At 40.3% G+C, this 27,723-nt stretch overlaps 1 protein-coding gene across 2 annotated transcripts in view; it reads right to left on the reverse strand.

Moving 5' to 3' along the window:
• The window catches only part of RNLS (renalase, FAD dependent amine oxidase), a gene marked incomplete at its 5' end in the record, with an annotated part of 82,761 nt that extends 57,158 nt beyond the window's left edge, over nt 1–25,603 (reverse strand). For both annotated transcript variants that reach the window (XM_084290038.1, XM_084290037.1), the window contains 4 exons: nt 23,550–23,708; nt 24,885–25,027; nt 25,301–25,394; nt 25,492–25,603. In XM_084290038.1, coding sequence (XP_084146164.1) covers nt 23,550–23,708; nt 24,885–25,027; nt 25,301–25,394; nt 25,492–25,603 — 508 coding nt within the window. The remainder of the gene's footprint in view (nt 1–23,549; nt 23,709–24,884; nt 25,028–25,300; nt 25,395–25,491) is intronic.
• Between the last annotated feature and the right edge of the window lie 2,120 nt (nt 25,604–27,723).

Genomic DNA, 27,723 nt, shown 5'->3' on the forward strand with positions numbered 1-27,723 from the left:
CCGTTCCCACTTACCCTACTCTGTACCTGAAACTACAAGTGCCTTTGCTACCTGCCTGGTTGTTTGACTTGCAGCTGGTGAGTCCCCTTGTAGCAGCACAGAAGCAGCTGTGAAACACTACCATGCCCCTTACTTACTTTGGCAAGTTTCTGCCAATACCAGCCAGTCCTGGCAGCTGCTCAGGGATGTCTTAGTCAGTCCTCTCCAGCAGCCATTTCAGCCTGAAAGGTCTGCTAAGGGCTGTCAGAACAAGCCCCAATTTTTTTAAATATATAAAAGCTTGTACTAGGCTTACATTTGAGAAAATATTTCATGCATTCATATTAATCAGTAACTCAAACATGAATATTTATGACATTCCTTTTATTTTTAATTCTTATGAATTGAAGATACAGGTTTTAGCCTGACTGCAAGCAAGACTATAAAAGCACAAAACCTGACAACTGGGGAAGTGATTCAGGCTACCTGAAACACCGCAGGCTTCCCCATGCAACTCTCTGCATGCAACCCACAGTAGTATTGCCAAACAAAAATTAAGACTAAGGCCGACACTCACAGATAACATCGCTGCATCTCAGCTTTGGCATCATCAGACTGAGCACGCCATCTGGCAATTTTTCATCTGGAAGATTGCGCACATCACAGACAATTTTCAAGTTAACATGGATCTGTGTACACATGAGAGATGGAAGAGCAAAGCTGTTCAAAGTTCTTTTTACTTGCCTAAACAGGCCCGTGTTTAAAGGCAACATGAATAACTCTGATGCTGATCTACGTGCAGTGGTTAGCTTATTCTAAAATGAAATCTTTATCCTGATGTGATCTGATCACTGTATTGTTTATCCAGTCATACGGGATTCACTCCAAAATTTCAGATTGTCTGTTCAAAATTACCTGAGTTGAAACTTGCTATGATCACATCTGGTTTACCCAACAGCTGTGTCTTACCAACTCAATTAAAAGAATTAAAACAAAGCCCCAGTACAAACTGAAGTCACAAGTAGACCTCACCTTCAAAACACTGAGCCAGATTTGCCCCTCCCACAGTCCTTGTGCAGCCCAGCTGGAGTCACTTGTATTTCTCATGGTCATAAGGGTGGACCTAAAGGGAGTGCTTCATTTAAAATGGTCTGCAAGTGATAAGCAATAGCTAATTAGTGCCCATCTGATCTGCTTAACAGAAAAACTCAAACAGCTCATCGTATTTGATAGTTAAAGACATTCACAGCCCCTGTTGCAAAAAAAAGCATGATTAGATCCCACATTAAAACAGGATTAAAATCACTTAGCATGTTCTATGTTTTGGGCTTGGCAGAACCTAATTTATCAAAGAGTATGCAAGATTTCCCCTTGCAATTCCCCACTAATTACAAAAACTATGTAAATTCAATTCAAAAACAAAACAAAACAAAAAATCTCTACATAAGAGATTTTGGTTTACTGCGCAGTCAGAGCCCTGTTTTAATTTGGTTGCCACAAACCTGAACTTCTCCTTCTCATCTTCTGGCTTATATCCTGCAAATATGTTCCACTGGCAACCTTGAATCCCACCTAAAAGGGCTTAATTTACTTCTGTTCTCCTTGGAATCAGTGCAGAGAAGAGACTGAAACAGATGAGATATACTGGATAACAGAAAAGGAGAAAGAAAGCTATAATAACATGATTTGTAAGGAACTTTTCATGGACAATCTTCCTATGAGGAACTATTGGCATTCCAGATGTTTCTGTTCAAAACTGTAAGACTGTTAACAGGCAATCTTCAAATATCACACGCACACTTAGCCAACCTTGGGAAATTCTCCAGTGAACTAGTGAGTCTTACAATTTCAAATTTCATATATACAGATATATGTGCATTTCTGTATATATGGACACATATACAAACAATGTGTATATATACGCCTACATATATAAAAACACACACCCATTATATATATACACCCTTAAAAACTGTGCAAATCTAAAGCACGCCTAAAGCTAGTGGAAATCAACCAGGCTTTCTCCAAGTCTTTCCACAAGTAGTCATCAGGGCTCAGGTGCTTTCAAAGAAACCTTTTACAGAATGAGCCTGCTAAGCTGCATCAGATCACTTCATACGGAAGCAGACTGAAAAGTGAAACAAAGGCTTTCTCTGAAATGGCCAGCACACTCCATTTTGCAGGGGTCATTCCTAATGCTCCGAAATTGTGCTTTCCAACAGTCTAAACAGCAAACCTCTGCAGGTACCTTTTCATCTAGATCGCTGAAGTGCACAGTTCTTACTAAGGCTCAAGGAATGTCTGAAGAGGGCGAGAGAAACCAGAGGTGTCTGCTCCCATGCTCAAAGGTAACAGCTTCTAGAGCACTGCTCCACTCCTGTGCTAAATGCAAACTGTCATACCAGCCACCTGAGCTGTACATTAAATCCCTACATACTACAGCCCAGACACAAGTACATTTGAATGATCTATAAAACAAGAATATGCCAGAAAATTACCCACAAACTTGTTTTTGCTCTAGTTTCCAGAATGCATAATCCCTTTATGTTTGTGCATATGAAGAATATGCAACACTCTCTTCAGCGTTCTAAAAATATGTAGAGGAACATCTAGCAAACATCTAGTGAACATCTTCAAATCTTGCGTAAGATTTGTAATCCTAATAAAATTGATGACTCATGATTTGTAGCCTCAATAAGTGAAACTGCTGACATCAAAATCATTGCCAACAGTGAGCTGGCATGATAATTATGCCCATTTATTGTTAGCTAGCCACCTGCCTCCCAAAAATAGAACCAGAGATACGATGTCTAATTAGAGGTGTCTGAATTACCAGGGTTCTTATATGAAAATACTGATGAGAATTCAGCAGAAGGTTTCCACTGCAATATAAGAGTTTAGTAAAATATTCTCTGCAGTATCCAGAGTATTAAAACCTTAATTTAAAGACTGGCCCCATGAAAAACTTACGACTTGCAAGTTTTGCCCTTTGATTTACAGATAATTCTTTCCATTTTGTGTGAGGGTGTTTTAGACACCCTGAAATGAAAATGCATCTCAAAAAGGATCACAGTCATCAGGAATTTGTAAAGAGAAGATAAATGTTATAAACTGCATTGAGAGTTTTTCAAGTAAAATCCAGTGTAAATCTCAACAGTTAATGAACAATTAATTACTGTGCATTCCTAAAAACATTGGAAACTTAAGGAAGGTCAGATTGCACATAACTATTTGTAATGAAAGCACACCTACCACATCTGTGCTGTACTGGTTTACTTCCTACTTTGTTAGAAAACATCTCAAGAAATTGCAGAATTGTTTATGACATCAGACGCCATATCTAGATGCACCTTTTAAGTCAACACAAGTCCAAACTAATTCCTTCAGCAAGGACCTGATGTCCCTTTCTGTCCCAGCCAGTTGTGAAAGAGCGGTGGGTTCCTTAATGAAAACCTGCATTGCCTGCTTTTGAAGAGTTTAAGCATCTATGTTGTGGAGCTTTCTGCATTAAAGATGCTGAATTTTCTCTCTAACATTGTTAAATCCCCAGCACTCCTGTTTAAGAGACCTTTTGCTATTGTCCTTCTGACTCTGACAATAATTACAATCACCAACTGTAAGCTGTCCCTTTCAGTGTTTTTTTGCAGCCTCTCCTGTCTCTGTGACTGGTATCCTTTTGCACACTGTCTCCCACAAGTGAAGGTAGTTCTCCTGTTCTCAACCTGCAAGGTGAGAACACATGGGCAGGTCAGCACTTACCATAAATTTAATAGGGAGATTTGTCCTAAGAGGAACAGAGCAGCCTGGATGAACAGTGTTGCAAAAGGATGATCACAACTTGGGATACATCATACAGGGAAGCTTGAGATATTGCTTGCTGTCTGAGTGGCACAAAGGTCTTCTAACCTCTCTCACTCCAGCCTTTGGCGCCTCCCTTCGTGGTCTGCTCCCATGTTCTCCTCGTTCTACCTCCATGTCCCCACATTGCTCATGGTACCATGTTCCACATCACATATTCCCACCAGGCTTATTTCTCTGACTCTCTCCCACACTTGTGCCAATTGTCCTATCATACTTCCTATAGCTCTTCAAGCAGAGCTAGCATATAGTGAAAGGACTTTCAGACATCTCCCAGAAGCAAAACATGGCACTGGGGATTACACAGAGGAATGAAAGCCTGGCAAGTGGCTGGGATGCAGAACAAAGTCTGGCTTCACACAGGAGAATCAATGCTTCACTCTAACATGTGGGCAGGATTTATTTCTCTGCCATTTAGACACAGCAGAAGACAAATTGCCAACAAAGCAACAACCCCAGAGAGCTGAAACACGCAGCACGAGTGTATCTTTGCACAACATACCAAACCCACCTTCCTGGAGTTGTTCTATGATGTACCACGGCATCTGGCAGAGAGACAGCAGCCAGCATGGACAGCTTAATGACAGCTAAAGCACAGGGTGCACTCTCAGTGGGGCTGCCATTGTCATCAACACAGCATTCTTTCTAACCATTAAAATTCTCCCACAATGGCTACTGAAATCATCAGGCTAGATTAGTACGGGTTTACTTTTACTGGAGGTTCTCCCCCTGCCAAACCCTGCCATGTATTTAAATGCAAAAGGTGATAGATGAGAATGTAATCACATTATAAAACTTTTGGAGATGAGAAAGATCTGACTTTCCTAGACTGTGATACCATAGCTATTCCTTTTCATGCTACTGCAGAGTTGATGAAACAGATGACTCACACACACACAGAGCACAATCAGAGTGTCCTGCTCACCAACCTACCAGCATCTTCCGTATCTAAGTTCTGGTAACACTAATGTACATGCACAAACCCACCACTGAATCTTCTGATGATTAGATTTGCTTTCACATGTTGATGGAAACAGAACTTCCTTGTACAACAGCAACTGAGGGTCTAGGGAACTGGTCTGGAGGCTGTGCAGTTCATTTCCCAGGCGAACTATAAAAATCATAAAGATGAAAGCAGTAAAAACTGTTAAGCACGACAACCTTCAAGAGCACTGCCTCTCTCAGAAATGCAGTTCTTAGTAAAGCACAAATAGCTGGTAAACCATTCAGGACTCATCCTGCAGACACCTGTAAGCACAACTTCATTTTATACACAGGGATTAGACATCATAAGAGAAGAACAAAATCTATCATTTCCTAAAGGTACTTGTTTTGCAGTCACCGCAAAATTCAGCAAAGTTTTTCAGGCATTCCAACCCACAATGGAGACATTTGATTTAACATTTCCTTACAGATTGTTATTTTCTACAGCGTAAAATACTACCATTGAAAAACTTTACATAAAGTACTAAAACCTAGTCACACCACAGAACGCATTACTTGCACCACCCCAAAAGGAACATTTATGAATATCAAAATGAAGCCAATTTTGGTACCAACTGTTTCTACATAAAAGGAACACTCACTCTGATTTCCCCAAACAGGAAAAAAAAAAAAAAAAAGGAAAGACATTTTTGATCATATAAAAATACAAAGAACTGATATAACCAACAAGGAACTGTGGCTTGTGTGTGACACTATTAATCTATCTTGACTGAACTATATATATATATATATATTTATTTATTTATTTTACTGTACTACCTCCCCATTTTGTTTGCTGTTGAGGACAGATAAGTGCTACTTTCAATATCTTGGCATGGGACTTTCACTAAGCACTAGGTACTGCAACAGCAAAATCTCAGTCCCTCACGTTTTGTAGAATTTTACCTCAGGCCTATTTGACTAAAAGCTCTCAGCTCCAGATACGTGTTGGAAAAACAACTACTCGGAGAACTAATGTTTTCTCTGTAGAAAGTGCCAGCTTGGTCAAACAAGGTATTTTTAAAATTCTGACAAAATCCCACAAGCTTCTGCCAACCATATACTAGGAGGGCAAACATGAACTGAGACAAAGAACACCACTTCTGGAACGTGCAGGGTATTTAAAATCAGAAGCATGACTGGTTAAGTGAGGCACATCTCTTCTGGGCTCCCAGCACAGAGACAAAAGGACCACAAGAAAGTTAAAAGTGTTGGTGCTGGGGACTGCTTACTAACTGGAAATAAGAAGTAGTTTTTATACAAGCAAGCATTTAGGAGAAAAACATCCAGCACAGATCCACAAACACAAACTAGAATTTTGACACTGAGCAACTTGTAGCTTGTAAGCAGCAAAAGTGGATTCAGCTTTCTAGCAATGAAATTGTTTGTCCTTCTCTAGTGATGATGTAAAAGCTACCAGAGGACACAAAGAGCTTTGCTAAAAGAAAGTAATGATTAACTTGCCACAAAGTTGACCAGACTCCATTTCTGAAGGATGAATCTCAAAGGGATTCAGCAATGAATGCGAACTTTTCTAAATAATATTTTATTGAATGTTGTAATAGACTCAACAGTTGTACAGGCTATTGCAAAATTTATTTAAGCTCTGTATCTGTGGAAGTAATAACTGTACTTTAAGCTTCGGTCTCAAAAGTAAAAAGGTGGGCATAGAAGGGCTCAAGCACCTTTACTGATGCAAGACCCAACTTCAGTCAAGAAGAGATCTCCTCCACCATCCTCTCCAAAAACAGGGCTGACAGCACAGAGAACCAAGCAAGATTCAACCCAAAATGTCAGGAATATGCCTTGTTGCACACGACTTGGTCACCTTGCTCACCTCTGTGGCACAGCTAGGCAGCAAGCTGAACCAAAGCCCGCAGTGTGCACAGCAGAATTCATATGTACTCATCTCTTCGTTCCAAGATGATGGTGTCAGAAATGACAAAGAGCGGAACAAGTGGCATACCATGGTGGCAAGAGCTGGGAGAGCAATGCTCAGTCAGAGCAATGTTTCTAACATTGCCAGCAGTAGACAGAAGAGCAGGTGGAAGTCCTCAAGCATTTAGCAGATGTAAAGTCAGAGTTGTTCAGCACTTACAACATCAAAATAACCTGTGAGAAGAGAGTGCTTTAACTACCATCCCGTGGTAGACTGATCCTGGAGGACACACAGATGGCTTGATCTCACGTGGTTTGACTTTTGACCCAACCCCTGACTGGAGAGGTGTCCAAGAAAACCAGCCTGACACCTAGATAGGTGTTCAGGGTAGCTTCAAGGGCTTAGGAAGACTCAATCAAACATAGCACTCCATAAAGGCAAGAAGAAGATGGACATTTGCTGCAGATGGTTTAGTCAGTCTTCCCTGGGGCAAGGCTACACTGGAGATCTAGGAGGGATTGTGGACAGAGACTGAGATTACAAAGTGGATAGGAAGATCTTCCCTTACTGATGTAAAAATAAAAAGCTAGTCATCAGCATCTAACACATTAGAAATTTTCATATGGAGAAAGTCAGAAGGAACTTGTTCTTTCTGATAAATATTCAGAATTATTATGTTTTCTTTTTAAGGGACTTTTTTTTTTTTTTTTTTTTTCAAAATTGGCTCACAGCTGTGTCACCTTTCATGCCATTTTGTCAGGTTTACTAAATTAACTTTTTATTTACTCCGAAGTGTCTTTTTAGAAAAGACTTAAAACTGTGCCAGGAAATAAAAGTGCTATTTTTTTTAGACATGAAGGTATCTTAAATAACTATGTTACTGTGCCTTTGATCATTTATGGATATAAGTGAGGTACATGCTGTTGAGAGAAGTCATACCCTCTGTTAGTTCAGCAGATACAGCACAAAAAAACAGACATGCTTTCAGGCTCACTAACCTTCTCTGTCTTTTTCAAGTCTGAAATAGAAGCCATAAATGGCAAGCTAAGTACTAATTGAGAGCAATTGCTCTTACTGTAACTTGATTATAAGTAACAGTTTAGAAAAAAAAAAAGATGATGGTTGATAGTAATTATCTTTCTCTTCTGCAATACTAACACATTTATCATCCTCCTCTTTGCTAACATCCTTCTACTAGATTGGCATCAACTACCTTGTCTTTCAAATTGTTTGACTAAAATACAGCTGTGCCTTCCATAGACAGGGTGTTACGTAAGCTACATTCAGATTTAGTTTTAATTTTGCTTGTGTTCTTTCTCCCTGTAACAAACCCAACTGAGTGTGCAGGATGACATGAACAAACTATGGAATCCAACATCCTCTTTCATTGGTGATGATTAATTTGTGACAGTACTATTTTAACAATAGGTGTTTTTTTTTCCTCCTATATACTATTTCAGGATTCTCCTACTCCTGCTTTATTATGTTTCTGAGAAAGCATATGTTATTGCATACTCACACAAATATCCAGCATAAACTGGTAAAATGCTTTTTTTCATTGTTTGCTTTTTTAAGATGCCCAGCATTTTCCATCAATAAGACCCAGAATTTCTTCTGCTGACTACTTGTCACCTCTTCCTTTTATTCATGAGTTCACGGATTCCATAATTTATTTCCTCTTTTTCTTTCTGTTGGGACTTATTTTTGTATGGGCAGTTCCTTATTTTATTTTATTTTATTTTATTTTATAATTTTACAAAGTTTTCCCCAAGATAACTACCTAAAATCAGAAATCCACAGTTACTCAACCTGTGTTGTGTCCTGCCAACTTGATGTCAAACGTTTGCTGCACAATTAAGACAGACTGATTTAAAATTTTGAGTAAAACAAATACATGTACCTATGTACCTAAACTGCAGCTAAACCTACACAAAAACTGCAATGTCTTTTTTCAATTAAAGACATGCTTTGATGTGTGCAGAAGTGACAGAGAGATAAGAAGCTCAAAATACTTTCCCATAGGAAGAAACATGTCAACTTTATTGCAGTCCAAAAGACCCTGCTCCTTTTGATTCAAAGACACTCATTCAGCTTATACTGTCAGTATAACAGAACTAGATAACAGAGGACCCAGCACAAATCCTTACTAGAACAAGCTAATAACATTAATGGGGAGAGAAAAAAAAAAAAAAAAAAAGAAAACCATCACCCTCGAGTAGGGTAGTAGGTTTTCCTACAGCTAAGAATATAAAACTATAAGGCTGCAAGTAGTGATTGTAACAAAACATGATGTGTCAAAAGTTTCAAGAAGAAACTCATAAGGCCTTCCAGACCTCATTAATAAATTCCATGTGAGTAATTTTTAATCTGTTCTTCATGCAGAGAATGGGTTGACTCAAATGATTTGAATGTAAAACTGAAATAAGGTTTTATTACACTACAGGCTTCCTCCCCCTCACTCCCCTGATTTCAAGGCACAATTTCTCTGCAAGCTCTGTTATTGTTAGGGACAGGGATTTAACTGATCACAGCATCACACAAATTTCATGACCCTGGCATCCAGTTGCTAGCATCAGTCAACATTATGCTTTTTCAAAACAAAGTTTGGACTCTGCAGCTTTTAAGTGGAACAGATGTCAAGTCCCCCATCCCATTGTTCTTTTGTGCAAAAGCAAGGTGGCACTCAGAGCATCCTTTTTCTTTTTTCATTTCTACCCTTTTTCACAGTATCATAATTACACGCTCTTCTAATGTATGACGATTTTGATTTTAATCCTATGCAATATATAGATTTTCAGTTGTACTGCAAAAGATTTAGTTGGGTTTTTTTTGCACATGATGGCTTCATGAATATTACAACATCTATCTTATACCACCGTTTTCATGGTTCGTATCCTATTACTAAAACTGGCTGCATCCTTTCAAATATGAGTTGCCAGTGAGTTGTTAGCTGCATTTCAAAGCAATGAGATAGAGAATTATGCACCACAAAAATAATTTATTATTACTCATCACCTTGGGAGATAATATGCTTTGGACTTGTGAAAGCTGATCATTGTCTTCCGCTTCCCTCTTTCATAAAAGAGATTTGTGTGAAGTGCTCAAAAACACACAGACTGCTGACAGTCAATAACATTGCCACAACTGAAAGGGAGAACCCTAATAACAGAGCTCAGTGAAAATGCATGCAGAAGCATGCATGCCTAATCATATTGCAACTCTAGGTTTAAGAAAAAAAAAAAAAAAAAGAAGCAATTACAGGGGAGAACTTCAAAGTCAAAACTGGAACTAGAAACAAAGTGTACTAACTTTTTTTTGTAGCTGTCTGTTGTTCCCTTTTTATATCATATCTGCTACAGAATGCTGAAAATGAAACATAAACAGTTTCCAAATAATCTATTTTTAAAAATCTGTTTTAACAGTACCAAGAGATATTAAGCACTTGGATGTGACCAGATGAAGATGCTGCAGTTTATCAGCATTTTTAAGTTAAACATCATGTAGTAGAAAACACAAAGAAGCAATACGTTCATTTAAGGACAGATTTTCCTGTTCATTCAGGCACTTCAGTATTTGTGCTTGGACTAGTTCCTGTTACTCTCTTATTCTTCAAATATTCCCACATCAGTGAATTTTCTGATGGAAATTCACTATTAGTCTACATGCAGAGATCTCTCAGGAATTACCTGCTCTCATGCAAAGGAACATATTTTCCATCAAGAAGTATATGTTTTTTCTACCATACAAAAAATAAATTTATTTACCTTAGTGAAATAACGTTTATCCTCAATTTAATAAACTAGTGCCACCTACTTTCATGTTGTTTGGTTTTTTTTCCCCATAAAAATATGAACACACACATCAGAAGTTTTTGCTTGCTTGCAGAGTGAACGAGAGGGAGTGTGCTGCACAAGTAAGTCCTGTCTATGTGTGCCACAATCACATTATAAATAAAACTGTATGAAAGAGAGTATCAGCATTCTCCTTTTGCTGTATGCTGAAGGAAGCGTTGGGGGTAGACACCAATACAGGAGTGAGAGCCTGCACACACGTGTTTATTAAAAGCAGAGAAAAAGACATAAAATGGAATAGTTTCTCTCATTGTTGGGCAGGCTGAGTGCATGAGACACTTCACATTAACGAGAATGACAGGATCTGGTTTCCTTTCCCATTTTCTCACTTGAAACAGTTGTGAAGTTGTGTCAACCAGTACCTGCAGTATACGTCTGATGTTTTCATGCCTAATACTTCAGTGACATTCATAGTACATACCTGAAGATGAAGAGGCAAAAAAATATATATATATCCATTTTGCTAGTAAAAATAACTCAGTAACAAATGTAGTCTATAGTCTGTTAGAAAGTGCTGCAATTTATCCTATCAGTTAAAGCCCTTGATCACACACCCTGCAGTATCAGTTCAGAGAAGCTATGAAACCACCAAACCATGTTGTTTATACATAAGTAGATTTCTGTAAAACATGTCTCTGACACACAGTGCTAACAGTTTCTTTTACTGAAGCCATGTTCTTCTTTTTCCTTCCTTATCTTCTTTTAAAATACATGCTTTGGTGACAAAGGAAGACTAACACAGAACATGGTGAAGAAAGATTAACTACCTCATTTTTCTCTTGTACCACAACTTTTTAGTGATCTAAAACATACCAAAGAGAAAATGACAACTCTTCTTAGTGTAATATGCCTCTATTTTATTTCCAGTTATGAGTTATGCAATGATCTCTCCTGTGAACAATGTTCCTTGCTTCACAGATACTAGACAATGTGCAGAGATGTAAGGCTGACTACTTGTTGCCATCATGGTATTGTTCTATCCTTTTGTATCCTGCCTCCTATTAAGGTTGCCCTTAATGGAAGTGCAAAACAAAAGCAACACTTTCTAAATGTTGCAGTTCTGCAATGATGGAAAAATTCATATTGAGAAAGCAAGTCAGTAAGCCTACGATGCCAGAATATTATTCAAATGCTTGAAAAAGATAGTGATGATTCTCAGGGGTCAGTACTGGGACCGACTCCGTTTAACATCTTTTTCAGTGATACAAACAGCAGGATTCAGTGCACCCTCATTAAGTCTGTGGGTGGCACCAAGCTGTGTGGTGCAGTTGACATGCTGGAGGGAAGGGATGCCATCCAGAGGTACCTCACAGGGACCTAGGCAGGCTTGAGAAGGCTCTTGCAAACCTCATGAGATTCAACAAGGCCAAGTGTAAGGTCCTGAACTTGGGTCTGGCCTTCTTCAGGTGGAAAACAGATTGAGAGCAGCCCTGAGTAACACCTAGGAGGAGTATCTAGGGGTATTGGTGGATGAGAAGCTCAACAAGAGCCAGCAACATGCACATGCAGCCCAGAAAGCCAACCATACTCTGGGTTGCACCAACAGCAGGGTGGGCAGCAGGGTGAGGGAGGGGATTGTCCCCCTCTGCTCTGCTCTCGTCAGACCCCACCTGGAGCCTGTGTTCAGCTCTGGGGCCCCAGCACAAGAAAGACATGGATGTATTAGAGTGAGTCCAGAGGGAGGGGGCAACAAAGATCATCAGAGCACTGAAGCACCTCTCCTGTTAAGACAGGCTGAGGGAGCTGGGGGTTCAGCCTCAAGAAGAACAGGCTCCAGGTGGGGTCTGACAGCAGCTGAAAACAGGGTAGATTTAGACTGGATATTAGAAGAAATTTTCACTGTGAGGGTGGTGAGGTACTGGCACAGGCTGCCCAGAGAAGCTGTGGATGCCCCACACCTGGCAGTGCTCAAGACCAGGCTGGATGTTTTTTCCTGCAACCTAGTGTACTGAGAGGTGTCCCTGCCAATGGCAGGGGGCTGGAACCAGAGGAGCTTTAAGGTCCCTTCCAATCCAAACCATTTTGTGATTCTATGATTCTACAAAAACTCCTCAGAGACTGTGAAAACATAAATGGCCACAGCATTATACAGGGGAAAGTGTTTCTTTAAATTAATTCAAATATATGTAGTAAATTTTGTGAATTTTACTAAAGGTTATGCTACATTGCCATGTATCTAGAAATTGGCTGGTCTGTAGAGCAAGAATGCAGAGAAAGCACCAGATAGGCTTTCTTGTCTCAAAATCTAGTCCTAATTGAACTTACCCTCTGTAAGTACCTGTGTGGTAAGCGTTAACCTCCATTTGTACAGGTTGAAATACCAATAAAGAGAAGTTAGGTTTCCCTCAAAGCTGAAACAGAATGGGCATACAAATCACATTCACAGTACAAGAGTTGTTGTTAGACTACTTTTCCATTAATAACGGGGTTTTTCCTTCAGACAATTTGCCTGATATTTGGATATACCTAAAATATAAACCACTAAGAGAAAAAAGTCTGGAATGGATAAAAAAAATTAAAGCAGCATACATTTGTTATGCCTCATCCACAGCCATTTAGCCCCATCATATATCTTCAACTGTATCACGTGCTCTGGATGTCTTGCCTATTTACTTGCTTTTTTTTTTTTTTTTTAACCACATATTCTTTCAGTTTGCATGTCTAAATCCTTTGGAAAGTCTGATATGAGAGAAGGGGTGCAACCAAATATGCATGTGTTATGAAAGCACACATAAATTAAGCAAATCATACATGACTACAAATGGTCTCTATGCCATGATTTATCCAACTTTCATAAATGAGAACATGCATATCATGCACACAGTTTTAGACATACAATCAGGTATACAATGTAAAAACCCATTTTCCCACATTTTCTTTATCTTGTTGTTGTTGTTTTGTTTTGTTTTACTTTCTTAAAAGTAAGCCTCCGCTGCATATTACCAGTATTCAAAATGCATTCCAGCAAAAAAAAGATCCTTGAAAGTTATTGACAGATCAGCTACAACATAGCAGAGGATGAAAAAATACCAGATGGAGCAGAAGGAAGAATTCCTTGACATTAGTACATAATACCAAATGCTGTACTTAAAAGCCAAACTCTCCCCTCCCCCGGCACAACAAGCCCTTCCTTGGAAAACTGTTTTTCAACTATTGATGGTGACTATTGTCAGAGTTCGCAATTATAGTCAAAGGCAAAAATCTGATCTCATAAAGTTCTGCTCAGACTTGCTTAGCTGCCTTGAAAGTGCCACTTAAAAGAAAGAAAAGGCAGGTACTTACTGAAAACTGAAATCTAAAGCCCATGAACCATTATAATACTTAGTATTTTAATATTTGACTTTACAGAAAACTGCAACCACAGACAGGGTGATGAAAAAAAAAAAAAAACACAAACAACAACACATGGAGATGATATCTACAGCTAAAAGGAAACATGACAGCAAAGACTAAACACTCATTTAAAAGAAGCCAGGTATCTATGCATCTCATTGCCTGTAAACACATATGTATCAGCAGCAGCTTCACTAACAGATTTATGAGAACTTAAGAAAAAATCCAAAGCCAAAAACTTAAAAATAGCATTAATATGAAATCCACGCCAGTAAGTCATCTGAAAATCCTGCTTAGGTTGTTTCCAAAGCCCCACGCTACCATAGCATTTTTAAGCATGTAGGAGATGTGAAAGTTAACTGTTTTCTCTTACAAGCCTTAACTGAAGCTGTCCACAAGGAAGTGTCATACTTTTTCCGCCATGGGATTACTATGTCATTTTATCGCCTCCTAAAAGTTAAAGAAAAAGAGCTGAAGTGTTTTATTTCCATTCTAAAGATCTGACTCTGTTTCTACTTCTTGCAGCATATGGGAAGCAGGAAGTATGGTATTGTGACTACTACCATAGAGGAGAGCTAGAAAAAACACACAAACTCCTGAAGAATGAAGGGGCAAAAACCTTGAGGAGTTGAAGTTAAAAAAAAAAAAAAAAAAAAAAAAAAGCTACCACATCTTTGCTTCCCAAAATTATGACCCTTTACAGGCTTTTAAGCAATACACAAATTAAGAGTAGAATACCTTCCTAGAAGTATTCTGACAGCATCAGAGAGCATTTATTGGTTTTCCTGGAAAAAGGTATACAAGTGCTCCTCCTGCCAAGGTCCTGTTGCATAGGCATGACACAAACAGACTTACTTTTATCTAAAGACATCTATTACGTGATGCCTTTAGGAATTATTTAGGAAACACTAGCAACCTATGAAGTGCTAACAACACAGAGATGAAGAAATGCCAAAATTCACAACTTATACACACAGGAGACAATTTCCATTCTCTCTCAACCTTGAGATTCTGTTTACGATTCCATGCCATACTGTGAAGGGATGATATGTTTCTGTAAATGCAAAGGAACACTAACATACAAAATATTAAGAATTACAAGAAATTTGTTTGTTTTGTGTTTTTTCTTCTCCCCAAATTTAAGCAATCCACTTCATGAATCACACTGCTTAAATGCATGTATGGGAAAGGACACTGAGGCCCCTAGAATTTTGATTATCACTATTCAATTCTTCCAATGGTTCTTTGCAGATAAACTTAAAACAAACATTCAAAACCCAAACTTGAAGAAACTCTCCTCGTTTTGTTAAGAATTGCATGGCATTTTCTTCAAAACAAAAAATTAAGCTTGTTTTGGTAATTATATCTTATGGAAGCAAGGAACCTTTTTACCTGGTCAGTCACAAATTCTAGTAGTAGTTCAGCTATTTAAAAACAAGTGTTTGTTTCAAACTTATTTTTTTGCCTGCTTCCAACTTGTCTTTGAGCATAACAGGTTATAAAATGGGAATGTTGGTTTTGAGCTTATTTTTGAAACAAGCATTCCTAATTCAAATTAAGTGAGTGCTTTTGATGAATATAATTCCTATTGTGCTGGTGAGAAAAGAACATGCAAACAGCCAGAAAAGGCTATTTCTTTTATGCTTCATAAAAACATACATTGCTTTCTTGTTCCGCAGTCACTTAACAGTCTGCAAAACACTTAAACCACTTGCTGTCTGCACATTGTACACTTAAAGTTTGCCTCCCTGTGTTTCCATAGGTAGCTAACCTGTTCAGCCTTCAGCTCACACGTTGTTCATTGTCGCTCCCTCCTAACCACTGCTTTTGCAGACACAATGCAGCAACAGGGACTTTGCTGCCACATGCGGCTTAGAAATACTATGTTCAGCTATATTTCAGGGTTTGCATTAAGCAAACAAGATTAACTGTACAAGGCACTGAATTTGAAACAAATCATTTTATGACTGCAGTTACTGTATATCTAAGTGACCAAGAGCTCAGGTCATGTAGTCATAAGATGCTGAAGTCCATGCATATATTTTGTTCTGAGCTACTGTCCAAAAGCTAGAAATACTCACAGAATTATTTACTTAAAGTCTTTTAGCTATCATTAAAATAAAGCAGAAGCATCTCCTATAAAGCACAAATCAATGAGAAAAGATCAATAAATTCTTCTTTACATACAGGTATACGCTTATCTTCTTATATCTATCTTAGAGAAGCACCAATCAGACACATTTCAGCCCAGTTTTATTTTTAAGCCATTACTTCTGGGAATAGACTCATAGGCTACTGGTGCAACAGAACTGACTCCGGACAGCCTTGTTTTTCTGAATAAATTAAGTAAAAGAACAGCTTTAATCCCTTTAAATAAGATAACATGTTCTTTACATTTTAATAATTTGTAGCAACTGAGTTTGTTGATGAAGCTCCATATGTTACAGCAAAGTCAAAGTCAACCAATCACATCACTTTTTCTCACCTAACCTATTCCATTTCCTGTATCAATTAAGTGGTGGGATTGTGAAACTGCCTGCTTACCCTGTTAGAGAACAGTGGATTGGGAAAACTACGATGCAAATGGTGCTTCCTAATCTATATTCGAAATGTAATTCAACCCACCTTGATCACCCTACAGCAAGTCTTGACCTGCAAGATGCACATACAGCCACCCACCTGAAAATTGTTAATAAGCTACAAACTTGTGTTTTCAATTTTCTTGCCATCAAGTTTTACACACATGATGGCTTCTCATTTGGAGCAAAGTAATTCATAATTTCAAAGATCAAAATTTCAGTAGTCAATCAATAAAATCAGGCACAAAAACAAAGCCCAAAACAACCTTTGTGCAAACAGGAAATGTTTGAAGTTTACAACATCCAACTGCTATGCTACTATTAGCTAGTCCAGCCATTATGAATGATAGGAATTAGAAGGTGAAGCAATACTGAAAGTTGTTCTGCCAACCACATCTGAAATAAAGTTCTCAACCCCTTGAAACATCCATAGATACGAATTCATGGCAGATGCTAGAACAGTTCCTAAAGAAAACAGAAATTATGATAAGTGAACAAGACCTGAAGGGCTTTGGGAAGTCTCACATCTGATTTTTATTACGAAGCTCCAACAATATTTACATTCTTCAAACAAACTATTAAGGTATATGACAAATGAAAGATTTTGCCTCCAGGCACACTACTTTATGAAGTGCAGTCATTAGCACAAACTTCAACCTCCATTCCCTGTCATGCGATTTATGAATCAGTCTGGTGACCACCGATGGTCATCTGCTAGCCTTCAGGAAACTCATGTGGGTCAGAACAGTGGGCTTGGTCTTGTAATTAGAAGTCCTGGAACAGAATTCATTCTCACAAACACGCCATGGACATTAAAAAAGTTTTGAAAAAAAATCATGCTACAATGAAATTGAAGTAAACCTGAAGAACACAGTATCATCAGTAATTTCTGAAACACTGGGTAAGGAAGCCAGATTCTGCCTGCAAATGAGGTAAGAACTACACTAGTCTGAACAAATTTTATTTTTTTAAACGGAACACAGTCACAGGAGACCTTCACAGTGTTTTGACTATCTCTGGAAAGGTGGAAGTCAAATAAGGCTAGTGCCAAGGCAGCCAAAAGTAAATGTGGGCTTATAATACATTGGAGCTAAAATACTATCAGATTATAATATTCTGGATTGAAATTACAGAAGGAAGAGGCCATTGTTCAAGGAGCAAAGAACAGGGTATAAGAAAGGGTACAAAGGAAATGCACCTTTATCCTGAAGTTTCATCTTCAACTGTCCTGACTGCAGATTTCTCACCACAGAGGGCATTCCCATCTCTCTCAGGTTGCTCAGCTCTAGAGCTCACACAATCACAGACTAAGTTGGACCAACTTGCTGAGGCAAGCACAAACCTTTTTTGTTATGGGATGTTTCTCCTAGTGTTAGTTTTCAGCCACATCAGTGAGCTGACCCATCAGACACATTCAAGGCCAACAATATGCACTGTAATACTTCTGCAAAATAAAGGTTTACAGATGTTATCAGTGTGAGGTAAAGATAAACTTTATAAAAAATAGTCTCAATTACAGTGGTGTGAGTGAACAACAGCTATTAAAATTCTGTAGAAATCCATGAAAATGCATCTAGCCTAGGGGCACTGCATAGAGCATGAAAAAAAAAGTGTTCCAGTGAAGACTTCCATCTGCCTATCTGATTATAATGAGATTGTGATAATGATAATGTGATTATTTTTTTTTCGTGAAACAAAGATGAAACACCTGCAATTAAGACTACTGCAAGCATACCCTAGACTTAAAAAGATTTTCAACTCCATAAAAACATTCAAGTTGTAGGTTTCATTTCAAAATGATGGTTATAAAATCCTCAGAGGTAGCCTAGGGTCACCTTAGCCCACATCTCTCCCACATTTGCCTAGCAGATATGGTAACAGGAAAGGAGAGAAATCTTTTCTAAATGTGTTTCCACACAAGTTTAACCACTGTCCCCACCTAAAGATGAGCAAAATTTCAAACAAAAAGATTTTACTCAAAGTGAGAGGTGAAGAACTACATTATCAAAAATCAACTGTAAAGAAATTTACATTAAGGATTTAAAAATTTAAGTCTAATATAAATCCCTTGGCTAGACCTACCGAAGAGGAAGTTCTCAGTAGCACATCCAGGCTTCTTACAACACAGAAACCATCAGCTCATTAAACACATGCACCATGAAACACGAATGAGGAAGTTTCAGAACTATTCAGTTTGTTCACATTTTGTGGCAGGGACTTTTTTTTCTTTAGGCTCACAGTTTTGGAAAGATTTCTGTTTAAACACAATCCCTAGACAGTACCAAAGACTGTCTGTTGGGAAAAACTGAGAGGTATCTGTTTATTGTTCAGATAAACAAGTTTCAGAGCATTTATTTCTTCTGTTCCAAATACGTCCTGTGTTCAAATACCATCACCTTTATTATTTAGAAAAAAGCTAACATGTGCATATACACATGGGCTCATGTTTAGCTGATCTGATATTCCTGGGGTGCCAATTCTCCATTTGGAGATATACTACTGGAGCAACGTGAAGTTGGTAAACAGGCATTAAATAAATTTTCCATGATTATGTCCCCTGGTGTTGCAGCATTCTGCCAACCAACACAGACATTAAGGGCAGGAAGAGAAGCATGTTCAGGTTACAATACTTACAGATAGCCAGAGCATGATAAACTACATGTTTCAACACAGAAAAGCTGATTTGCCTCACAAGTCAAAAGTAATTTTTTAAAAGCAATTCAGCTAAATCAGCACAATCTGCTGCCTGTATAAGGTGCAGGTGCTCTGAATCTCTCCTGGGACTATGCAGGAAATCTAAGCTCAGCATTCGAACCACAGATTCATGAGCATTTTTTTGCCTATATGGCTCAATCAGTTGCACAGATCCTGTGCTGTTCTCCTCCCCTTGCTCAAAGTGCATATTGTGCCAGTGAGTCTGCGGACCACATGGTGAGCTGAAGATCACACACACAATCCTGCTAAAAATAACCTTTTGGGGCAAGGGTCGGGGAGGAAGCTACATTATTGTGGTCCCACAGACAGTTGTGCTGATAAAACTGTCTTGCTGGAGGAAAGGTAGAACAAGTAATAGAAGACTGCTGAAGGAAACATTTATGTAACATTACAAGGCACCAAAGAGAGATGCTCTGATGGTGTGTGACCCCTCTGCAGGCTTCCTATTAGGAGCTGTCATCCTTGATAGGCCAAAGAAAACTGGAGGCTCCCCTAGAATGGGAAGCAGCTGCCCCACTCCCTTCCATTCTGAAGACAAAGGCAGCAGGCTTTTTCTTTTCCAGCACTGTATCCTTGTAAAAAAATCCACTGTATTGGAATTTTTTCCTCTCCAGATTTGAAATCTGTCAAATCAAAATTACAGCTTTTTACCAGACAAAATTGCGGCAGTGTTGACTGACAATAAAATGCAAAGCAGTCCTTTATCTAATACTATGCTATTTCATTCTCCTTTGCAAACCTCTCATGCTCACAAACATCTAGCTCAATCCTCAGACTTCTCAGATGAAGAGGGTCACTGGAATCAGTGTGGCAGCCTGTTTAATTTTTGATAGGCTTTTAATGTGTTCTATTAACAACTGTGGGAAGAAGTCTATTATAATCACTCCCTATTAAAAAAATAGCATGCACGGCATACTGTGATTTTTCCTGATATTGTGATTTCAGCTTCAGTAGTTTTTTGTTTGGTTGTTGTTTTTTTGTTTATTTGTTTTTAAGGTATTCCCTAAGCAGGAAGGCTATACCTGAGCTGCAGAAGGCAGAGAGCATATAACAGCTTAGCCTGCTTTAAAGCCAATGGTGTGGTTCCTAACTCCTCAACCCAACAAAAACAATATAATGTGTACATATATAGACATACTTCCTGGATTGGCAGGTCAGATCTACCTACAGGAGGGAACAAATTGCTGCAGCAGAAGGTAAGCACCAGAGCTGGCACTAGCAGAGGGAAGTAGGGACAGGACCTTCTGTCCCTACCTTTTACCTAATAGGTAAAATTCACAGCCAGAAACCAAGCACACTAAGAGGAATGTTACAGCTAAGGAGAGCTGCCCTGTATCCTGCATATCATTCCAACAGCTCTCCCATAGGCAAGGACACAAGGTTTCATGTCAGAGTAAGACATCGTGCATTTCTGCCAGAGCACTAAGAATCCCAATAGCCACTGTCACGTCTCCAGTGACAGCAATTTTATCGTATTTTACCAACACTGATCCTTCCATGATGACAACCTCAGTCAGAACTGGGATGCACCCATTTCAAATGAATGATGTGTTTTTAAAAGATCGCATTAATATCAACAACTACTCTCATGCAAAATTAGTAACTTAGTATTTCCAGAAAGTACAAATATTTGCACTGTGTGACCTCAGTTTCTAGGGCCCAATAAGTAACTAACAATTCAGTGTACATGTTTACATTATACATTTTAGATGTGTTAGGTAACGAGTGTAAACTCAAGGTCTGGATAAGCCCTGCTAAGATTGCCTGAAACTGGAATTACAAAATGGAGAATTTACCATCATCCTATCCAAAAATAAACACATACAGAGAAAGTGTTCAGAAAGAACTTAGGACTCATGAAAAGTTAGCAGTGTTTTGCATTCCTAATTCACATTTTAAAGCCTCCCTGTGTAAAGGTAGTCCTATTTTATTCATATCTTCTCATCAGCTTGTATTATTTAAAACATGTGGGACATTTACACTGATGAAAAAATAGGTCAGGCTTAAAACAAAACACACATAACTGTAATTATAAATTCCAAGTAAAGCAACTTAACACAAACATTCTGAACGCACAAATATTCAGAACACACAAATAAAAGCTACTTGAGATCTTTAATTGCAAACTTCTTACTAGAAACAGAGCTGAAAGATAAGTTTGTTGATCCCATTTGAAAATGCGCAAAATTGCAACTATTGATTCTTCTAAAATCAGCAACCAATAAAACAGCCCAGCATGTCTGAAATACTATAAGTATTTGTAAAATCTAGACCTTTCACTTTCAAAGATTCTGCTTTTAAGCACGTCTATTCTTCTTTTGACGCTGAATTTATATTACAAAACTCAAACACATTTATTCATCTTTAATTTCCACATAACCACAATAATTACTACCAAAATATGCAAAGTCCAAATACATGTAAGCCCAGTAGATATAGTCATGCAAACAGGATGTCCTAAACATTATTTGATTGCTGCCACCTACTGTTGTTCCAAACATGTTGCAAGGAGCTAACCATTTTCCCCTTCTGCCTCGACCTGGCAACTTTCGAACCACTCATCTCCCAGCCTGTAGCGCTGCTTGGGGTTGTTGTGCCCCAGGTGCAGGACCCGGCACTTGGCCTTGTTGAACTTCATATAGTTGACCTCAGCCCATCGGTCCAGCCTATCCAGATCCTCCTGCAGAGCCTTCCTACCCTCGAGGAGATCGACACACGCACCTAGCTTGGTGTCATCTGCGAACTTACTGAGGGTGCACTCGATGCCCTCGTCCAGATCATCGATGAAGATGTTAAAGAAGACATTCACTATCAATCCCTGTTGGAAGGGACGCTGGACAGAGCCACCACAGTGCATTATTTGCCCTTTTAGTCGCACCACCAAGCAAACTGCTACCTTCTTAGGCTGTCCCAATACATTTGTAGAGTCTGGACTGTTGAGGTGCTTGAAGCCCTGACACATGTGAGCTGATCTAACTGAACTGGAGTAGCTTGAGAGCCAGCCATGATGGAAAACACCTCTGAAGCACACGTATATTTAAACACATTAAAATCCAAGATACAGCACAACACAAAGAGCCAAGATCAGCTCTTCGTCTTTAGAGTGTTGGTAGAGCTGCTACAAACCAGAGAGTGGAAAACCCATGCATTTTAAAGTGTCTACTTCAGGATCTAGCAGCAAAGAGCAACAAGCCCTGTCAGACCAGAACTGACTCAAAACAGTCATGTGGCTGCCCCACACTGCTGCCAACACACTCAGTTCAACGAGTTTATGAGCCAGATGCAGCATGTTCTTGGTACAACAATGCAGCTGAGGTGATAAATCCACAGCCCAGTGCACTTCACATGGCTTTCCAGAGTCAGCACAGGCCTGGCTAGGCTTCCTGGCCTCTGCTCAGCATGAACCGTAAGAGCTGCACTGAGATTCCTCTCCTGGAAATCCTCATGAGGCCCTTCTGCAAGGGCTCCTTAATGTGGATCAAGTCCGTGGTAACTGCATCAAATCTGCTCCCCTGCAGGGCAGCACCTCATGCTGCAGGGAGCATGCTGTAGACAGGCACCGAGCAGGGCTCACCAGCTGAATTTCAGAGAAAAGCTGGTGCTAAAAGTCACAGGCCAAGAAAACACACCTAAGCTGGGAAAGCTGTTCAGACTGGAACTTCCATTCCTTTCTCAGCACAGAGCTGCTCTTTCTAAGCCTCCATGGCACTGTTAAACACATTTACCCCCATTAAGCACCAAAGTTTAATTAGGACTTAATCATGTTTCGGAAATAAAACCCCCAAGGGGACAGCCAGAAACAGCAAACAAGCTGGAGGGTCTGAGATGCTTTCATCTTCTAGAGTTAAGATCAAAGAGCCCTGCTCCCTGCTTTTTTGTCCCCGGAAGGCCATATGATTTTAGTCCCACTGAATGCCCTAAGGATTTTCCCTGCAGCGCATACGTTATTCAAGTCTTACTCCCTGGTTCATCCCAAGTGCAAACATACCAAGAGCAGCAATGAAAAAAAAACAAAAACAAAACAAAACATCAGACTTCCACAAAGAGGTAGCAACAAGGAAACAACCATGTCCAGACTAGCTGAGGATCTTGTCCTTTTTGATAACTATTTTCAAGCTACAGAAAGACTATCCTGAAAAAGTGACTCAGAAAAAATTTGCAGAGATCTTTTTCCATCTAGTATTACTGCTCATTTACTGCTCATGCACAACACATATAGCCTCGCAACTACCCATCTCCTATCAGTTTGAGATTCATCATATTCTGGCAGAAATTAACAGGCAGCTCAGACTGTTGAGGGCTTTTTTACTATACATGAAGCTCAATCATCATTTCAGGCTCAATACCTGCAGTTCTGAGGTACAAACTTACTGTTTACAATGTCACCTTGTAGCTGAAGAATTTGTGGAACAGGAATTGTGAGAATAACTACATCAAAGAGTTCTGGTGGTCCCGTTTTCCTGGAGATTTCCCATTTCCCATCTCGAAGGGAGATGTGAGTTACATGGTATTCATAGAAGACATCTGCACCTGGTTCAAAAAAGAAGAGTTAAATACTTGTAACTGGATTCCATGGAGAAATACACAGTAGTTTCCCTTAGTAAATGCATGGCTTTTAAGCAGCAAAGCACACAAATGATCTCTGGGCAAAGTTTCACAAATTAGGTTGCTGAATTTAACAGCCACCATAGGACATTTAAAGAAGAGATCCTCATTAGTTGAAAAATTCTTGTAACTCTCTTGTGCTAGGGCTGGCATTCATCCGACTCCTTACTGACATGATTCAGCTCAATAAACAGGTGGAAAACTATCAGCTGCTTTCAGACAGGTTAACTTCTTGTGGCTTTAGTGAGCTGAACTACCGCAGCATGAAATCGGATGAGCACAGGACGTGGCACAGGGTAAGGGAACAAAGCATACATTCAGGAGCTGAAAGAGAGAACTGTCCCCCTTAGTATATCCCACATATAGGAAGACAGTAGCACAATTATGTGAAAGATTAGGGACTCAAAAAAACAGCTAATTAAAAGAAATAAGTCCCATAAAACATGCAAAGCTTGACTGCTCTTAAAACTAACATTCTTCAAACCAAAGTTAAATCAGTTCACTAAGCAGTATAACGTGGTTCTGCCACATTCCACCTACTGTAGTAGTTACAGTTTAAACTCTTCTCTTCAAGTCTTTTCTGAAGAGCTTTCAACACAGGAGGTTTACATACTAAGTGCTTATTTCTTCAAAACACAGGATGTAACTCACTACTATGCTCCCAGCTGCTCATGGAAAAAAAAAAAAAAAAAACAGTGCTCACTTTATTCAAGTTGTACGCAGCTTAAATATCTTCTCAATCATCTGTGCAAACACAGTGTCATCTTACTCCCACTACATTATTTCTGTCCTAACTGCATAGGACTTGCTAACCAAACAGGATAACTACAATCTTGTCTATTGGTCCTACAGCCCTTACATCTGTAGACATTTTTCATATGCCTGCAGCGCAGCTGAAGTCAGTGAAGCACCTGCAGGACTTGGAAATTTCCAAAGCTCACAAACACGTTTAACTATTTAAGTAACTTCAAGACATATATAAACAAGTAAGGAACTTGAACAGTTTTTCAAATTTAAATCTCCAACTAGAACATTCAAGAATGCCATCAAAAACATTGGAATTAAAAACTTTAATTGCAAACAAAGGCATCTAAAAATTACCTGACTGCTTTAAATAATACTTGACAACCGCGGAGATGCCCTGAGGTGCCATGTAATTGCAAGAGTCTTTCTTCTCTACCATTCCTTCAATGGGTGCAGTCAGTGGTTTCAAGATGCCGTGAGACAGAAGCTCATCAAAGAAGCTTAAAAATAGAAGTGACAGAGATGAAAACACTGCACAAAAACCAACGCCAGCTGTCATTACTTTCTGCAATTAAAGAGAAGCCCGACTGCTGAAGCAATAAAAAACTGCTCTGTAGTCTCCCTGTTTTTCATGCAGACTATGCACGACCGGACACGACGCAGAAAAGCCCCCGACCGGCCACAGGGCGGAGAAGGGGAGCGGGGGGCGAAGGCAAGGGCCGGGGGGGCCGCCGCGGGGAGGCACGGAGCGCTCTGGGTGCGGGGCCGCTCACCTGCCGCGCCCCGCCCGCGGACTGACGTACTGCGCTCCCAGGTCGGCGCTGCAGGCGGCGCCCCGCGCGCTGCGGCTCGTGCTCATGCGGCCCCCTGCAAGCAACGCTCAGTTCAGTTCCGTTCCGTTCCGTTCCGTTCCGTTCCGTTCCGCCCCGCCCGGCCGCCCCCAGCCCCGTCCCGCCGGGCTCACCTGCGCCGCGCGCCTTGTCCCACACGACGACGCGACCCCACACCGCCCCCCGCAGCAGCGCCGCGCAGGCGCCGCCCGTCAGCCCCGCGCCCAGCACCAGCACCCGCGCCATCGCCCGCTCCGCCCCGCTCCGCCCCGCTCCGCCCCGCTCCGCCCCGCTCCGCCCCGCTCCGCCCCCTGCCGGCTGCGGCCCCGCCCCTGGGCCCATAACCCCGTGCCTGGGCTGGTAAGGCTGTTTTGGCTTTTGTTTGCTTGTTTTCGAGCCCTTAGGTTTACTGTAGTTGATCAAGCGCGGTGTTTGAGCCAGGGGAGGCAGTACGCTGCGATTAGGAGCATGGGTGGGATGTGTGCTAGAACTCATCTACCGAGCTTGACCTGCCATGGGAAATTGTCCCACAGCATTCAGCCTGGGAAGTGGAGAGTGGCACTGTGTCATAAAGGATACGGTGCATGCTAAGCCATCCCTGCACCGGTTATCCAGGCATGCTCGGGGCTTGATCCACCCTGATGAAGATCATCTTCTAAAGTAATCAAAACCTGCCCACCTGAAGGTGCTGCCTAGCCAGAATGACTTGAGGGTGTGACAGCTTCCAGAAAGTGCTGATGGGCCATCTCCAGCACCTAGAATTTTCCTGTAACCATACCTGGCACTAGCTTGAATTTTGCAAGAAGCTATGGCTTAGTGTTAGGAAAGAGGGATCCCAATGTACTGAGAGCGGAGTAGATAATGCTGAGGGGTGGTGGCAGGTAGGCACCTGGAGAAGGATGGAGTTTTCTTGATGATGGTCATAGCACACTAGTGGATACCAGTAGGCAACAACCAGCATTTTCTGAATTTATTAGCTTGCTGCTGCAGCTTCTTGGAGCCCACGGTCAGAAACTGAAGGAACTTCACCTCACCTGTTGTCTTTATAGAACTGCCCTTCCACCTTTAACACACTGCCAACAGTTTGCCTTGTAGCTACCATTCAGGAAAACACATTCCTATCCTGCCAGCCTGGAGAGTGGGTGACTGTGAAATGGTTGGATTACTGTCCTTAATGAGCTGCATAGGTGAGGGAAGAAGTGCCAGAGAACTGCAGATAGGAGCATGGGAGACACTATAACCTGATGCTTCAGCACACATTTTGCAACAGATTGATGTAAAACCCCTTACACCAAGCTCATTGCATCTAAAGGACTGGGTTTGCCTGCTGAGGGTGTTGATGGTACTCACTTTGAATGGGAGCTCCGGAGTTGGCCTCGAGGCAGATGTTGTTTAATAGGCACTTCTTTTAGAGAGTTTGGAGCCCTTGTCACCCTTTGCCATGTGAGTTGCGGCATAGTGCTGCTCAGTCTAGGGCTTCCTAAATTTTTTTGTTGTTGTTTGTTTGTTTGTTTTAAGAAATTGACCAATCAGCTGACCCTACAACATGTAAGCTTCAGGAATTCAGACTGCTGGGAGGTTTCATCTTCTTGATACCACTGGCTACACCATTCCATGCTGGAGGATATGTCACTCTCCACAGCACCTCCTGCAGGGAGCACAGGTCAGCACCTTGCTCTGCACTCAGCCTGCTGTGGGTGCCCTCCATCTCTTGGTGCACTGTGCTCAGGAAGCACTTCACAGCTGTGCCTTTCTTTTTGGTACTTAGGACATAGCTATGGCAAAGCTGTAGCCCCCTGTGGTCCTTGGGCCCAGGGTGCTCCTGAGCTTTGCATTCAGCCTTGCTCAGAGGCATGGGGTCCTGATTGGAAATTGATTGTAGCTGCTTTCCTCTAAAAAAAATCTGATGGATCATGCAATTATATCTCTGCCAGTGGGCTGAGTAGTGGTTTGTTGCTTGTTTATTCAGGAAAATGAGATTTCTCAAATCTCATAAATATTTTGCATAAGACCAAATGACCAAATACATTAAGTTTGCTTGGGAATGGTTTATTTTACTGAAGGTTTGTCTGGATTCTCACTGGCAGCTTAATTTGTGAGAAAGTTAAGTAGAGTTTCTTGGTAAAGAAAGTCTACATTGGTAGAGTTTCTTGGTGCATTTTCTTGGTAAATTGTGTCCTGGTGGAGGTAAATAAGAAGGTATTGACAAGAGAAGAGTATTAAGATAACCAAAAGAGAAATATTAAGGATCAAGACAGAACCTTTGGCAGTGATTTTATAGAAAAAGATTATTAAACTTGAGTGTAATAGGTGGTGAAAGCACCTAAACAAGATTAGTACATAGCACTCTGTGCTCACTTGGTGAC

Source organism: Netta rufina (assembly GCF_964035555.1).
Source record: "Netta rufina genome assembly, chromosome: 7".
Taxonomy (NCBI): domain Eukaryota; kingdom Metazoa; phylum Chordata; class Aves; order Anseriformes; family Anatidae; genus Netta; species Netta rufina.